This window comes from Trachinotus anak, unplaced genomic scaffold (assembly GCF_046630095.1).
Source record: "Trachinotus anak isolate AG129_WGS33_773 ecotype Australia unplaced genomic scaffold, CSIRO_AGI_Tana_v1 ptg000004l, whole genome shotgun sequence".
In the NCBI taxonomy this organism is placed as follows: Eukaryota; Metazoa; Chordata; class Actinopteri; order Carangiformes; family Carangidae; genus Trachinotus; species Trachinotus anak.
In genome coordinates, this window is record NW_027273855.1 from 11,701,628 (window position 1) to 11,717,282 (window position 15,655).

General features: G+C 40.0%; 1 protein-coding gene across 4 annotated transcripts in view; it reads right to left on the reverse strand.

The window, feature by feature from the left end:
* The window catches only part of casz1 (castor zinc finger 1), a 166,700-nt gene that overhangs the window by 74,086 nt on the left and 76,959 nt on the right, over positions 1-15,655 (reverse strand). Inside the window, exon 1 of one of the 4 annotated variants that reach the window (XM_071475902.1) lies at positions 985-1,682. The exons of the other annotated variants lie outside the window; for them this stretch is intronic. Coding sequence (XP_071332003.1) covers positions 985-1,033 — 49 coding nt within the window. The 5' untranslated portion in view covers positions 1,034-1,682. Of the gene's footprint in view, positions 1-984; positions 1,683-15,655 lie in introns of those variants that run through there. 4 annotated transcript variants of the gene reach the window in all.

The following is a 15,655-nucleotide window of genomic DNA, read 5'->3' on the forward strand; positions in this document are numbered from 1 at the left end:
AATATGACTTATTTTAAAAGACACAAGTTAAGTGGTGAGGAGAGTGACGCTCGGAAGTATGAGGTGTAATCCAGTTACAACTGGACAAGTTTATCCTCCCAGAATTACGCAAAGAATGTCCGTTGTCAACATGACAGTTACAACTCTAATAAAATTGAAAACAATCTGCCACACAGCTGCATTTTCAGAAAAATGCTGATCAATGACAACTATTTTAATATATTAAATAAAAATTGTTTTTTGTTGTTTTAACATGTACTGCAACTGATTTATCTGAATGTTTACATTTTAATGTAACATACACCTGTGTGCTGCAAGTACACTAATTAGCAGTACCAGGAAAGATGTTAGTACTGCTCCTGTTCCCTTTACATGTGTGACAACATAAGCAACACAACAGTTTGTTTGCTTTGTCCCCTTGGCAACAAACCCTTAGGCCATTCACTGTACCCTAATGGCATTGCCACTACCTCTGTGGGTAAAACCAATACCTGTATTTCTACACTACAAAATGCTGGCTTTTTAAAAAAAAACAAAACAAAAAAAGAACATGCAATTAGATGAAGAGACTCAACAAGCAGAAGAACACGGATGAAGAAAAAAAAACACAGATGACGAAAAAGAAAAGAAGCCTGACAGGGAGCTATGCTGATCTCATGTCCTAGAAGAGAAATACACTCTGACAAGAGAAAATGAAACTGGCTTTGTGAACTTTCTTCACATGTGTACTGCGTGTAACACAGCGTCATGAGTCGAGTGCTAGAGAAATGGATAATCATATTTGATATTGCAGTCACCTTTGGGCACTGTCAAAGAGCTATAAATAAGGGTGTCGCAACAGTTGAGTATACATAAGCACTGGCACATAGTTTAATCATGAACAACTTCCCCTCTCTGTGTATTTAGTCAGAGATAAAGGCACACCTTAAACTGTCAGCTAATAAAACATATCTGACAAAGATAGAAAAGAAGAAGAGTACTCACCATATTCAGGGAAGTCGAAGTTAAATCCTCTCAGACATGTAACTTTCATAATATTACTCAACTCTGTTAGAAAGTCATTCGAATGTTGGTTGGTGGAGGGGGAAATAAAGCGGAAAAGTAACTAGATAAAAAAAGGCTTCCTTCAATCATGCACTAAACTCCTTGACATGTAATCTGTCAATAGTTTGTTGCTGAGATAATGCCGGCTGCCACGAGCGGATTTGATTGGCAGCTTAGGGTCTGGCCCCTCCTTCCTGTGGTTTGACGGGGGGTAGGTGAAAGAAAATGTAGCCTTCCCCTTCCCTGCTCTCTCTCTCTCTCTCTCTCTCTCTCCCTCTCTCTGTCGCTCTCTCTCTCTGCCTGTCGTGCGCTGCCTCTCTCTCTATCTCACTCTCTGCTTTGCTCCCATACACACACACACACGCTCAGACCAAGCTGTTGGTGATGTTGTCTGAATAGGCTGATAGGAAATTATGGCAGAGGAACCGGAGCAGTTTTTTTCTCCCTCCCTCAGTGGGCTGGCCTTTTCCATCTTTGTGGTCTTCTAGCCTTTCAACTCTCTTGGGGTGGAGCCTCCACTGCCTCTATTCAAATGAGGGTAGCACAACACTTTGAAAAAAGGTTTTGGGGAGGAAAAGATTACATGTTTATTAAAATATATTACGCTTTTATTGCACAAATATTTGAGGCTTTTAGAAGAATAATTTAAGTCAAATAGAGTGTGACTGCCTGTGAAAGATGCTTTTTAAACACTAACATTTTATTACTGTTTTATATTAAGTACAAGTACGGTAAGTTAAAGGATATGTTGAGAACCACGTAAGAAAGTCATCCAACTATTAAATCATTATTGAATTTCATACATTTGAGGGACACAATTATAATTAAGTACATTTCAAATTGGATAAAATATACGTCTCCTCAATGAAGTGTTTTTAAAACATTTTGATGAAATATTAAAGCCAGCCCAACACTTTAGCTTGAAGCAAATACAGTACGTCTTTCATTTCTCTCACAAAACAGGGATCCTCTCTATTTCAGTGCTGTGTAGTATACTTTCTTTGCCTCTCTCCCTCAGAGCTCACTCTTTCTCCTTCCCTCCCTCTGATAAGCTATCAGTTTTCATTGTAATTTCGGGTGAAATGATAAACGACAGCCGTTACCAGGTGACAATGAATACTTTATAAGACAAACCCCTTATTTGCCTGGCAGTTTCTTCCGCAGTGGCATGCAAAGTGCCTCCGGACCATTTGGACATATTGTCCATATACTGTAAACATGACTCTCTGACAAGAATGTGGAATTTACAAAGTGACACAAAGTAACAAAAAGGTCTTAACTTTGAAAGGTCACTGGATATTCCTGTTTTCCTCAGCAGTTTTATTTTGAATAAATGTGGTGTGTAACTAACATTTAATGGTTATAGGAAAGAGGAAATGAACAACTTTATGGCTGTGAACCATAATGCAATGATACATTGTCCTGGCTTCAGTTCCTGAGTGCCGTCAACAAAGTCCAAAGTATGTACATAAAACAGGTTTTGGTGGATTTTGAAATTATGATGACTCATCCTGGTTAATAATGGAAAAAAACAGCTTTGTCTCCTCCTTCCTAACCCACATAAAAGAAAATGTCCTTAAAAGAGTTTCTATCAAAAAGGTTCCACCCTTGATCTAACATTGTACTGTAAACACTGTACTACTTCAGTTTTTGTTAGCCATGATAAAAATCTAATTGTTTTTGCCGTGCATGACCTGACTTGGCATGCGGACTTTCTTTCTGTTGCAAAGGTGTGGGATAAAAATCTGTTGTAAAATGTCACTCCTGTTCACCATCAATCACATATGTTGCAAACAAACATATTTTGTTTGGTGCATTAGTGAGACCTGGTAAGGCCTGATACCCATGTGAGACACCCATGTGGATCATTACTGAACAAACTCTTATATATATATATCTATTATTTACTGTAATATTATGCAAAGAGCATTAAATCAGTGAAGCTGATCTATAACAGTATTATAGTATTATATAATAGTCACTACAAGATATACAGATCACTAATGATCACCAAGATCAGTGAATTTATAAGATTTTAAAGTGGTGACATCTAGTGAACACCTTGATACCAACCATAGTCACACAAAACAGTGTATGTAGATTATTTGAAATTTGGTTGAAAATAAGATATAAAAACATCTGTCGGGCTGTAACTGTGTAAAAAATGACAACCAAACTACTACAGTATCTCTAAACTTGACTCTAAACTGTGGGACGTTTTAGTTTAGTGGTTGAATTTTATTCATGTAACAATGTCCACAGGAGGGAGGGATTGTTGTCCATGCATTACAGCCCTCTGGCCCTTGAGCTGCCATCTTTGGGGGCGAAACCATTACTTTTCAAAAGGAGCTGTGGGGCTTTTCGTTTGATGTGGTCTGAGGGTATTGTATGGTGCATGCGGGAGAATGTTGAGGGCAAGGTGGAGTGTGTATGCGTGTGAGCGTGAGTGCACGCTGCTGTGCATGTGACATGGCAGGGGTACATCAGTCAAAGGGCCGCCGGGCCAGACGTTTGGCTGCCCCTGACAGTGCACTCCAGGAGGGGCTGGTCTGGTGCAGGGCCCACTCCGAGTCCTCCATTCCCCAGGACAAAAGCTCGGGCCCAGTTGAAAGATGTGAATTCAGTGGCTTTTGTGCCCAAAGCCCAGAGACATGCCGAGTGAGAAATCTGACCTTTGCCGAGCGTCAGATTGTGTTTTTGAACCCCTCTTGCAGTTCAGGGCAAATAGTGACTTAGCGAATGGGAGGAGATGGAGTGGGTGATAGTTGGCTTGGGGTGGAGGTCTGTCCTAACTGGTGGAGTTTACAGGTGGGGGGTTACACAGGAGTTCTACTGCCTCTAACTTTAAACACAACAAATTAAAATAGTTTGTGTTTTCCAACAGACGGTGGATCAAGTCTATTCTTGATATTCACTGTCATGTTGTTAAATTGGCAGGAAATTGAACGTGTAAACGCTTAATTCTGAAGCAGGGGCTTTTAAAGTGGGATTCAACAAGAGTTCACCCCAGTGTTATTCGAGGTTGTCTGTGATGTGGGATATTATTCCCCCTCACGTCTGTTTATATTGCATTATATATTTATTTTTAAGCAGAGAAGGAGCTGAATATTAAACTTACACACAAATATAGCCAGAACAATGATGATGGCAGTACACCACTTCTTGATGATCATCATTTGCATTACTTATGACAATGATTCTTCAGAATCTCATTCGATGTTCATAATTGTTGTATCGCTGTATATACACCTACATACATGCACTATGAAAATCCTATCATAAAATCTCATTATATGCGAAGACTTGACAGCAATTAACATGGAGTTTGTATGAGGTATAAGGTATATTTGTATGTCAACATGCTGCAACGTCGTACTTTTATTTGTGCACTGTTTATGATATTATATGAATTATGATATAGCATGTTGCTTGGCGGCAGTGTGCTGAGAGCAGAGATTTTGTAGATAGAATAGGCCTATGTTTTTGAGTCATACATTTTTCTTGACACTGCTTTCATCCCCCGGCCGTAATCATCATATCTCCCCCATTGCTCTCCCGGATGCAGACATCCATAATGCAATCTTCCTAATTTTGATCCCTCGCAATCTGGTTTTTAAAAGGGAGGGGAAAAAAGGGACATATTTCTGAAGGCTCGCTCTGTAATCATTTTAGACAGATAGCCTTTCCCATCGCAGATGAGCAAATATTTGTAAACCAGCTATCTAATGGAAAATTATAGTGAAATTAGAGTGAAATTCATGACAGTGAAATCCGATTATCTGTAATTCTATTATGCCATCTTAGCCCACACAGCATATTTTTGTAGAGTTTTTTCCATAAATACCTATGCCAGGGGTCCCGCTAATCAAATAAAATTGAAATTCATCTTCCCATTAAATTCAATTAGCTGCAATTTCTAAAGCCTAACAAAGATTTTAATTACTAAATTATGAAATTCTCCCTAGCCAAATTGGGGAGAGAAAAAGTGCATCCCCTGCATCTGAAAAACAAACCCATGAAAGGAAATTGTTGATCAAAAAAGATATCCAGGGGAAAATAACATTAGGGAGAGCACTGGGGCCCTTATTCAGCGAGTCTGGGTGGGGAGTGACGTGTGCCAAGCGCTAGGCTCCTGGGCCGGAGGAAATGAACTTAGCTGAGGTTCTCTCTGTCTCTAAATGTCTGCCCTCAGAGTTATTATGCCGTAATTGACTAATTGACACCTTAATTTCATTTATGGGGCTCCTGTGTTCATAAAGCAACCTCTGGGTGGGGCAGTGGTCTTGAGCGGAAGCAAGGAAGTCAACATCCAGGACACCAGGTAGGGCCTTAGGCCTTCAGTTCTGTCCACAGCAGATGACGATTATGCATTTGATAATGAAATGGTCAGGAAGAACATACTGACTTAGCAGAGGCTTAAGGAGCATCTTACTCGTACGCTTAAATCCCTCTGATGCATGCTGATGGGTAATAATCATGCATGTCCAGTCTTACAATCTGTCACTGCGGACACAAATGACCTCCTTCAGGGTCAAAGGAGTTTATTTTTAGGAGGTGAGGTTTTTAAACTGTCAAAATGGGGATTCAAACAATGTTTTTGGCTCCTTTAAACGTCACAGGTGACTGTGGGTGCATATTGAATTGTTGTGTAACGGCTCTGTTTCAGCTGAGGTGCGGGTGCAATTGCAGGCAGGAATTACAGCTGGTAACGGTTAGTTGAGAGCACACTGCTAATAGGACAGCTCTGAGGTCTCAGGTCAGCCACCAGGTCCATTTCCCAGCCACCCCCTGCTCCTCACCAGTGGGCCACTAAAATAACAGCTCAGCACCCTCTGCAGACTACAAAGCTCCATCTGAAAAGGCACCTGCTGCTGTTATTCACTTTAGCTCCTTTGGCAGCTCACTTTGTCAGTTTAAAGGACACGCAGAAGAGAAAGACTGACTGGGAAATGATGAATTATTTAAGTATGATGTCTAATTGTTTCAAGGCAGACATCTTGTTTCTGCAAGGTAAAGGCATGGGGGTGGGTGTACATGCGGGGGGGGGACTCTTGAGGTCTGTCTACTGTGTAATGCAGTCAGTCTCGTACTTGAAGTGGCTGGGTAAATATGACCAAACTGAAACTTTAATCTGCTTTTTCCACACCCAAGCTGGCTGGGTATTAAAGATAATCTTTTTTGTGTGTCATATGGTGGGAGATATAGATGGAGCTAATTTTTTAGAGACAAATCTGATATTTGTCAACTGGTTGAAAAAAACCTGGGGATTTTCTCCTAATCCTCTCTTGGATGTGAAGGCGCGTTAACAGCAAAATGCAGATGGTGTTCTGTGCACGGAGAGTACCCAGCACTCAGCGCACTGCATACGGAAAGGCGCACGCTAGCCTCGCCAGGGCTCAACACAACCTGCAGATAGCGACCCCCCCCCCCAACCCCCACCCCCACCCCATCCCACCCCATCCCCCACCCCCCACCCCCCATTCAATTAACAAGCCACTTGTGAAAGCAGAGGCATATTAGTTTATTCCAAAGCGCAAACTTTGCAAAATACATTTCTTGGTTGTTTCTCTTTACTTTTTGTTTCCTTGCTGACATAACATCCTTACTTCTAGGCTGTGTTCATCAAATATTCAGTTCCAACTCAATTCCAATAAGGAAAAGAAAACAAATTATAAATAAAATGGAGGCATAAATCTTTCAGGATCCTAATTCTAACTTTCCCTTGGAGTGTTTCTGTCTTTATTTTGTCACATTAAGCAGTTTTTCTTTCCGTTCCCACTGCTAGGCGTGGCTGATTTTACTCTGGTGGAAGGGGCCCTTTATTCTTCTGCTCTCTTGTTTTGGAACACTGTGCATTTTGTGGTGTCACTTCTTTTATGCACAATTATCACTTGGGTAACTTCTGGTTTTGTTTTTATGAGAGATAGAACAATAAAACCTATGTGATGTTCTTTCTTTGGACTGCTGTAAGCCTGCAACTTCATGCTGTCAAGTAGAGCTACAGTATGACTACAGCCAGTCACCACAGTGACGCAAAGCTGTCCCATCTGCCTTATCTTATCCAGTGTTTTGGGAAGATATTTGCTCTGGTCATTTTAGCACCAGAATGCAACATGGCAGAGTACTTTGGATGCATTCCTAAACTGCTTTGTGGCTCTGCATTACATTTGACATTGTATTGATAGTTGTTCTGTGGCCTTTCACAGACATCAGGTGAAACATATTTGGACCACATCCTAGAAAAAGAATAAACAACTCAGGAAAGGTACCTTAGAGGAACATATGGTGCATGCAATGAAATACAGTAGATGGGTTTAAAGGTGTGTGCTTCTAAACCAATTATTGAATATATAGCTATGAGTACTAAGGTTGACAGTATGGGACAAAGCAGATTAATGTCAAGAGGACAGGGAAGACGCTGACAGCATAAAACCTACAATAGGTACACGGGGACAAACCATTATGACCTGCAAACTCCAGATAAACCAAACTTATTTGCCTTCACTAAAACCCTCACAGCATCTCTTAGAGCCACATTGATGTTAATTGATTCCATGACAAGGGGCTATTTCTCCAAAAAAAACATTAAAATAATATGTATGTTTAACATAATGAAACAATACTTCTGTAAGTCTAGTTTCTTTATTTATCATGTCAGCCAATTTTGAGTTTGGACTCAATAATTTCTGAAAATAAAAAAAGAATACCAAAGATTTTTGTTCTGATTTTATTAAGCTCAACATAAAAATGCAACAGGCAAAGAAGCTGTAACACGGTGGTGTTTGTGTGTGTTTGTTCTGCACAAGATAAAGCTGACTTCTATTGATTAGTCCTGCTGTAGAGAAAAGTTGACATTATATGCACTATGAAATTCAGCATTTTTTTAACCTTCAGCAATGCTTGTCATTCCCTTGTTAAATAAATATATAAATATACACCAGGAGGAAGAGAAGGAAGGGGAAAAAAAAATCGCTAAAGCTCTTTTGCTGTAATTGGCTGAATAGCAAGGGCAGCAGAAAATTTACAGGCAGACAACAGTGTGAAGGGGACTCGGTCACAGTGCAAAACTAAGCCCTCAGCACCAGCAAGGGAGTAAGCAAGCCAGAGCAGGCAAGCAAGCGTCTAGGTGCCTGTCTGGCATATCTTAACTAGCATGAGGCACTTGTGTCTCCCTAGCTTTGGCGGTAAGCTGCAGATCACAGTCCATTTTCTGGACAAGTTAAGTAAATAACCCAAGCAAGCATGCAGAAGACAGTGACAGGGAAAGAGAAATCCCCCAAAGTCACAGTGGTGACACTCTACTAAATCCTATCAAACTGAGGAGGGAGAGGGAAGACAGGAGGAAGATATCCTCTTTGCTGCCTGTGTGTGTCCAACAGCATTGATGCAATAACACCTCATTCAGTGTTTAGCCCTTCTCAAAGGACAGGCAGGGATAACACTTTAAACCCTGTGGCTTTATCTCCTGCAGATTTTCCATAAAATGCCAAGCCAGGGAGCCGGGGCCATGTGACTACCATGTAGGTCAGGGCAGATGGGGGGTAGAGAGTGTGGGAGGTGAAGGGAGAGAGAGTGGGGGGGGGTTGGGGTTTTCTAATGGAACTGTTGAAAATAGCAAGCAGTAACCAGATTAGATCTATTAAGATTCTGTGTGTAGCTGTTGCTGAATAGAGCAAGAGCGAGAATTGAAACATAAAGGCAGAGAGACAGCTACCAAAACACAAAGCAGAAGAAAAAGTATGTCCACTTTTTGTTAGATGTGAAGTTTGCAGGTTCTGAAAATTGCTGCCAGTTTTTACACATACTGCATTGCATCCATTGTGTGTAGTACTTCGCCTTAGACCCTTGCAGCATGTTAATAACCATTCAATATTTGAGATGAGGTGCAACAGACATGCAACACAGAGAGAGCAATGTCAAGACATAGGACTCCCAATGTCGGTTACGTAAAATAAAACTTCAAAAACTAGGCTGCATCCTCTCTGCATTAAAGATGTAACTGAAACCCTGAGTAAAATATCTTGACCTACACTTCTGGCATGCTTACATGCCTTGTGAATCCCCTAACGACACAGCTAACACCATGTTTGACAACATAGATTAGCAGATGTAAGTCTAACTGTTAGATTCTTCCAGTGGGCTCAAACTTTTTTGCTGGAGCAGCTGAGCAGCTTGAAGCTGTTTTGTGGTCAGTCATATTTCTGAGATTGAAAACTCGTAATTAACTCAGAATATATAGCAACTTCCTCCTCTTCACAGTAGTCAATAATTAGACAGCTTTGGGTGGCCACTGAACTGAAATATATTTCTAAAGATTTACAATTTGTTAGATCTATAGGTAAAGTCTATGTCTGTTATGTTCAATGATCACCGAACATCACTAGATCTGTTATGTAACCTTTGCATACCTGTTTTACAATTTCATATGCATTATCTTTGTGAACACCATGTGTGATCACCCTTTCCTTGGAGTAGACAACAGCTCTCATGCATATCAGGTAAGCAGGTAAATCCTGACCTTATAGCTACAGTCCACAAATTCAATGCACTACACATCTTGCCTCCAGATCTTGGTTTCTATGAAAGCATTTTCTGGTGAACTGGTTGATCATTATCCATGACATTTTCAGAATACCGAGATATGTCAATATTCTGAAGCTCAATGGGCTTGTATAATTGAACTAAGGGCCCGTGGTTTCCATATGCTGAGGGCACAGAAGTTCCCAGTGGAATACCAGTGACGCTTGATGGAATACAAAAAATGGACAGGATTAGGCTTTGTGCTGTTGACTGACCTTGACCTATTATTTGACCTACACCCTCACTCAATCACATCATTCTTTTTTGATCAATAAAACCCAGGTGAATGCGATAAAATATGTGCCCAAATAGTGACTGAACCCCTCTGAATATCTACATTTTTGTGTTCGTCCTGAGCAGCACTGGCTAGCTTTGTATAACCAGGCCTCAATCAAACTGAAAGGCACTATCCCTGTGAAAATAGTATTGATCAAAACTAGCATCTATCCATGCATAAGAGCTTGTTTCAATTGATTTTTCCTCTTTGAGCTGAAAAATATAATAGAGTTGATATGAATTACAGGGTGTTTTGCTTCAATTCATCAACAGAACCCAGATAACGCTTGCTGTTGCCAGGGAAACATGATAACAGTTTTTGTCTGTTTTTCAACAATCAATTACTTTAATGCATTTTGCAAGTGTTTACAGAGAAACACAAAGCAGTCTGTAGAAGTCACCTATACTGTAAATATGTGGTTTACAGCAGAAACATGCAACATATGGGTTCTGAGTGGGCTGTAGATGATCAACATTTCATCCCACTGCAGATCTACTACATCTTAGCTTGCCACTGCAGGCCTAACAAAGCTCACACAATTTGCAGTGAAATGCTGTCTACATGTAACATCATGATATTACATTTTGTTCTATGACATTGTGGGATGTGTGGTGGTATTTCCTGATATAGCATAAATAAGTAAACATAACACAATAATAAGCTGTATAAAATAGATATTAATTCTCCAGCAAAAGTTGCTGCCCACTTGTATCCCTCCAAACTCTCCCAGTTGTCACGTTATACTCAAAGATTTGCTGTCTCTAATTCCCAAACTCAAGGCTGATCAGTGTTATTCTAGTGACACCTCTCCTAAAGCCTTCTGACATTAAGCCTTTATAAGACAGTTATGGGTATTACTCTGGTCTTGCAACATAAACTACTTTTTATTCCTTTACCATCATGTTTAAATAAAACAGCTACAACAACAGATTAAACTCAACAGGCCAATAGGCTACCACTTGCCTTGTTAACAGGCTATTATTGTAGTGTTATCCTTGGAGTGTCTTCTGTAGGTTTTAGGCTTGGGGCCTTAATATTACTTATGTAGCTGAGGTGCAGTGTTGCAAACAAATATACTGGTGATGCCCGTTTAAATTTATTTCACTGACTGTGCCCAAATCTCCATTCATATCATTCTGGGCCAGTAAGTCATAATAATAAACCAATATGAGTGGACTTGCGCTAAACAATTCTCAGGAAACAGGGAAAATCAACTCCCCGCTCCAACCACACCAGGCAATGGTAAAGCGGGTAAAGAGATTAAAGTACGTGCCATGGTAAATCAAGGGCTTACCTTGCTACTAAAGCTTGTCTATCCTGACCCCTCAACTTAAAACTATCTGCAGTTTAGAAATAAAAGTACCTTTAAGTTGTATTTGACATTCTCGTTTACTGCGCTTCACTATCACTTTACTCTCACAATCCTCCTGAATAAGTAAACATTATGCACAGCGACTCAAATATCCTCTCACCATTCCTGCTGTTTGCACCAAAACGTAATTGCAATCACAAAAATTATATAGTAAAAAAAATGGAAAATATATAATGTATTCACTTGCTCACAGTAAGTAAATAATAATAAAGAGTAACAGTAAAGAGATTGATAAAAGGAGACATACTAATTAGTAAACTGTTGCACTTGCATTGATGCTATGTAAAACAAGACAGACTACATGAGAAACATGTAGTATAACAATCAAACTCTGCCACAGACTTAGGTAAGAAAACTACAGAGGGTGTGAAAAATTCAATTTGACTGGCACAGAGCAGAAGAACAGTGTGTGGGGATTAGGTTGAAAATCAGAACAGTGTATTTTATCAGGAGGAAAAACTAACTAACTCTATACCATGGCTTGAGGATACATGATTCTAACTGGTTGGTCAGTGTCTGTTATTTTTAGTTTCACTATAGCAGGATGGTCTGGCCAATTCAGTCCAGACTGAAATATCTCAACAACTGTGGGATGGATTAACCTTGGATTTTATAGACATTCATGCTTCCCAGATGGTGAAATCTTATGACTTTGATGATCCCTTGATTTTCCTCTTGTGGCATAATGAGGTTTACATTTTTTATTTTCTTAAATGAAACTAATGGACCGATTGCTGTGAAATTTGGTAGAGTCATTCCAGGTGCCCAGAGGATAAATCCCAATGACTTTGGCAATTGCCTGAATTTCCACCCAACACCATCAACGGATTAAAGTTTTCACTCAACCACTGAAATATCTCAATATCTTCTGGATGGATTAACACAAAAGTTGGTTGTTCCAAGAGGATGAATCCTAATTAATTTGGTGATCCCCTCACCTTTCCTCTACCATTTTCTTGCCCTGCAGTTTTGAGTGAAAAGTCTTAAAAACTATTAGATGCATTGATAGGAATTTGGTATAGACATTTGTTTCACCCTCAGGATGACCTGTGATAGCTTTGGTAATTGACTGACATTTCATCTTTCGCCATCATCAGGTCAAAATTTTAATTCATCCAATATTTTGGTTTATGTAATAAATAACCAATATCATAAGTAATAAATAACCAATGACATTCACATCAGCCTCAGATGTACTTTGTGTCTAAGTGCTAATTATCAAGAGTTAGCCTGCTAATGCACTAAACTATCTTCTCCCACTTTAAGCAATAGCAAAGTAACATTTATCCCAAGGTTGACAGTGTCTAAGGAGCTTATTACTTTTTAAATAGAAACTGCCTGGTAATGTTGTTAACACCATTGTCAGCGTTCATAGGTATGCGTGTGAGGGGGGATCATGCATTTCTCTACACTTAGGATGTCCAGTGATTGGTTGAGGCACTTGGGAGCTTGAAAGGACAGCATGAACCTCCATCCCCATCGCATCCTCCCAGTAAAGAGCTAGCTCAAATAGCATACTGTCCAAAAATATGAACAGAAAAAAATTATATATTCATCTTTGAAAGTGGACATGGACACTTCAAGTTATATGGTTATCAAAGGAAAAACACATAATTGAAATATATTTTTATTTCTATTTGCAATCTGATTCTTTTCGTCACTACCCAGAGCTTATGATCACAGGTAATGACTGAAACATGGAATGACTGGTAAATAAAGAGAGCTCAGCCCCCCTTTTCACTACAACACTCACATCACTTCCAGCACTGCACTGCCAGTCAAGCTCATATTCCATTTTACCCACTCATGAACAAGAGTCACAGATACTTGAAATCTTTTCCAAGGGGCAGCAACTTGCTCCCATCCCAGAGGGGGCAAACCACCAGTGCAGTGCATAGTGTGGGGTCAGAATTCGATGGAGCCAACAGGATAATATCATCAGCAAAAAGCAAAGACGCAGCCCTTTCATCACCAAACGCAACACACCACTACTCCACTAACCAAAAATGTTCTTTGTGACCAACAAGAGTACAGGATCCTACCCTGATTCTAGGATAGGACTTGGATAGCGTGCAAGGTGGTGTGGCCCTATATTCCCAAAACCTTAGGGACACATTCAATCCAAGTCCATGAAACATATGTGAATGGGCAAGATGGGTAAGAGCCGGTCCACATCTCCAATGTACAGGAATCTGCATTTCACCTCTTGAAACTGGACTGGAGCCCTCTTTCAAGCACACTGGCATTTGCTTTCTCAGGAAAGGGAAGCTTTCAGTTTCATTATTTTAAAAACTGTGAACCACCCAAGCATGTCAGGGCAAATGTCCTGCTGCCTTGCCATTGCTAAGAATTGTGCCTCGCTAAGTGGCCACTAACAGATATAGGCAAGGCTTCCCCTAAGACTCTGCAGCCAACACAGAGGGTGTTGGTCATGATCAGGAGTTCCTCAAAGCCTTCTTTCCAGCTCACAACAATACACCTATTCGAGATCAACATTCCTGCTGAGTAAGGCACTGCCTTTTTGAAGACAAGTGAAAGTTCTTGTCCGCCCTGGACTCTACCAATACCTCTGTTTTTTGCCTCCATGACCAAAGAAGCTGCAGTCCTCCAGGCTCACAATACTGTCCTGCTGAATCGCAAGGACAGTCAAAAATACACGGTTACAAAGAAGCGACCCCATTCTCTGTTGAAACTCAAACCAGTGCATAGCCACAATCTTGTGACTATTACAACACCTGGCTGGTAGCTCTAACTGAGCTCTCACTAACCTCCCACTGCTCCATGAAAGAACATAGCCCAGCCAGCATTCAGGACTCTGGTTCCAGAGCCAATGCTTTGCATAAAGGTGAGGCCAGTTATAACTAGGTAGTACTGCTACCTCTGGCTATTTCCACAAAAGAAGTGGTGACACACCATATCCAAAGATCCTGGTGGGCCAACATGGGGATAACCCAAAGCTGTAGGGAAGCACAGGTTCTGTTATTACAATGTCCATGCAATAACTTTTAGTTCTTTCATCCTGACAAACCACAATTTGACCAAAATGTGTAAATAATAGCTGATATCCATATCCTCTTAGTATTATCAGTGGCAACCACATTGTACTTGTTTTTAATTATTGTGTATTGTTTTATTCATTATTATCATTGTGTACAATTTTTAACATTATTTGAGATATTTTGCAATCATGTGTTGTAATGTTTAAAAGTTGCAAGACTGTAAATGTTTATTGAATTAATCATGTTCAGGGGTGGCCCAGTAGTCGAGTGGTTAGGGCGCATACCATGCTGAATGCAAGACGCTCTGAGCAGGCAGTCACCGGTTCGACTCCCGACCTGGTCTGACTCTTTCCTGCATGTCATTCCCCTCTCTCTACCCACTTTTCAGTCTCCAGTGAACTATAATAAATGCATAAAAAGCCCCAAAAAATTATAATTTAAACATGTTCAGTTTAATTCACAGGCTTAGAAAAACAGAAATAACACAATTTTCCCAAAATATTCAGGCCGGTAGATGTCCAGGTACCCGTAATTGGTCCATTATCGTAGAATAATTTTTCATGTCAAAATATCAAGAAAACACATAAAATGTATGTGTGTGTGTGTGTGTGTGTGCTTGTATGACAAGTCTTTCATGGGTGAGTCCTTTTCAGGACAAGACCATCACAGAAATTTTCATATCATTTCCCAAAATAACATAGCAGACTTTAAAAATAGCAGTTCTGACTTGTTGAATAGATTAAAAAAAAAAAAAACTTATTGGCAAAGTTTCTTAAAGCTCAACAGTCTCATCCTATCCAGGTCTTTGGACTGAAAATAATATGATGCTCCATCTTTCAAAGATGTACTTTTCCTAAAGCATTGTTGATTGCCCTGTGTCCATTACTTGGAAGGATTATGATAATATTCCACATTGTGCTCGGCGTGATGCACAGGAAATTCAATACTCAAAAGGTTAATGCAATCAATTAGGATGACAAAGGAGTAAAGTAAAACCCTCCTGCTCGTGGAAAAAAGAGACAGGAGAGGAGAGGGGGAGAAAAGGTATTGAAAGCTTGAATGGATCCACAGAGAGAAAAGAGGCACTTGAAACGACAGAAAAATGGCATTTATTCAACGTGTATCATCCAAGGCCAACCAAATAAAACCTACAAAAAGTGGATGCACAAAGAAAGAAAAAATAGCTCTTAGATAGTGAATTGCATCATTCAGCACTCAAACGGTTGTAATTGAACAATACAGTAGCAATATTTTTGTTTGAATGTAATAAGATACCTAAGCCAAGGAAAAAGTGCCCGGCACTAGAGGCTTGAACATCGATTCATAATGCTCATAATGTTCTATAGACTTTCCCCCTGTTCTGAGTCAAGTTTTGTCTCAGCA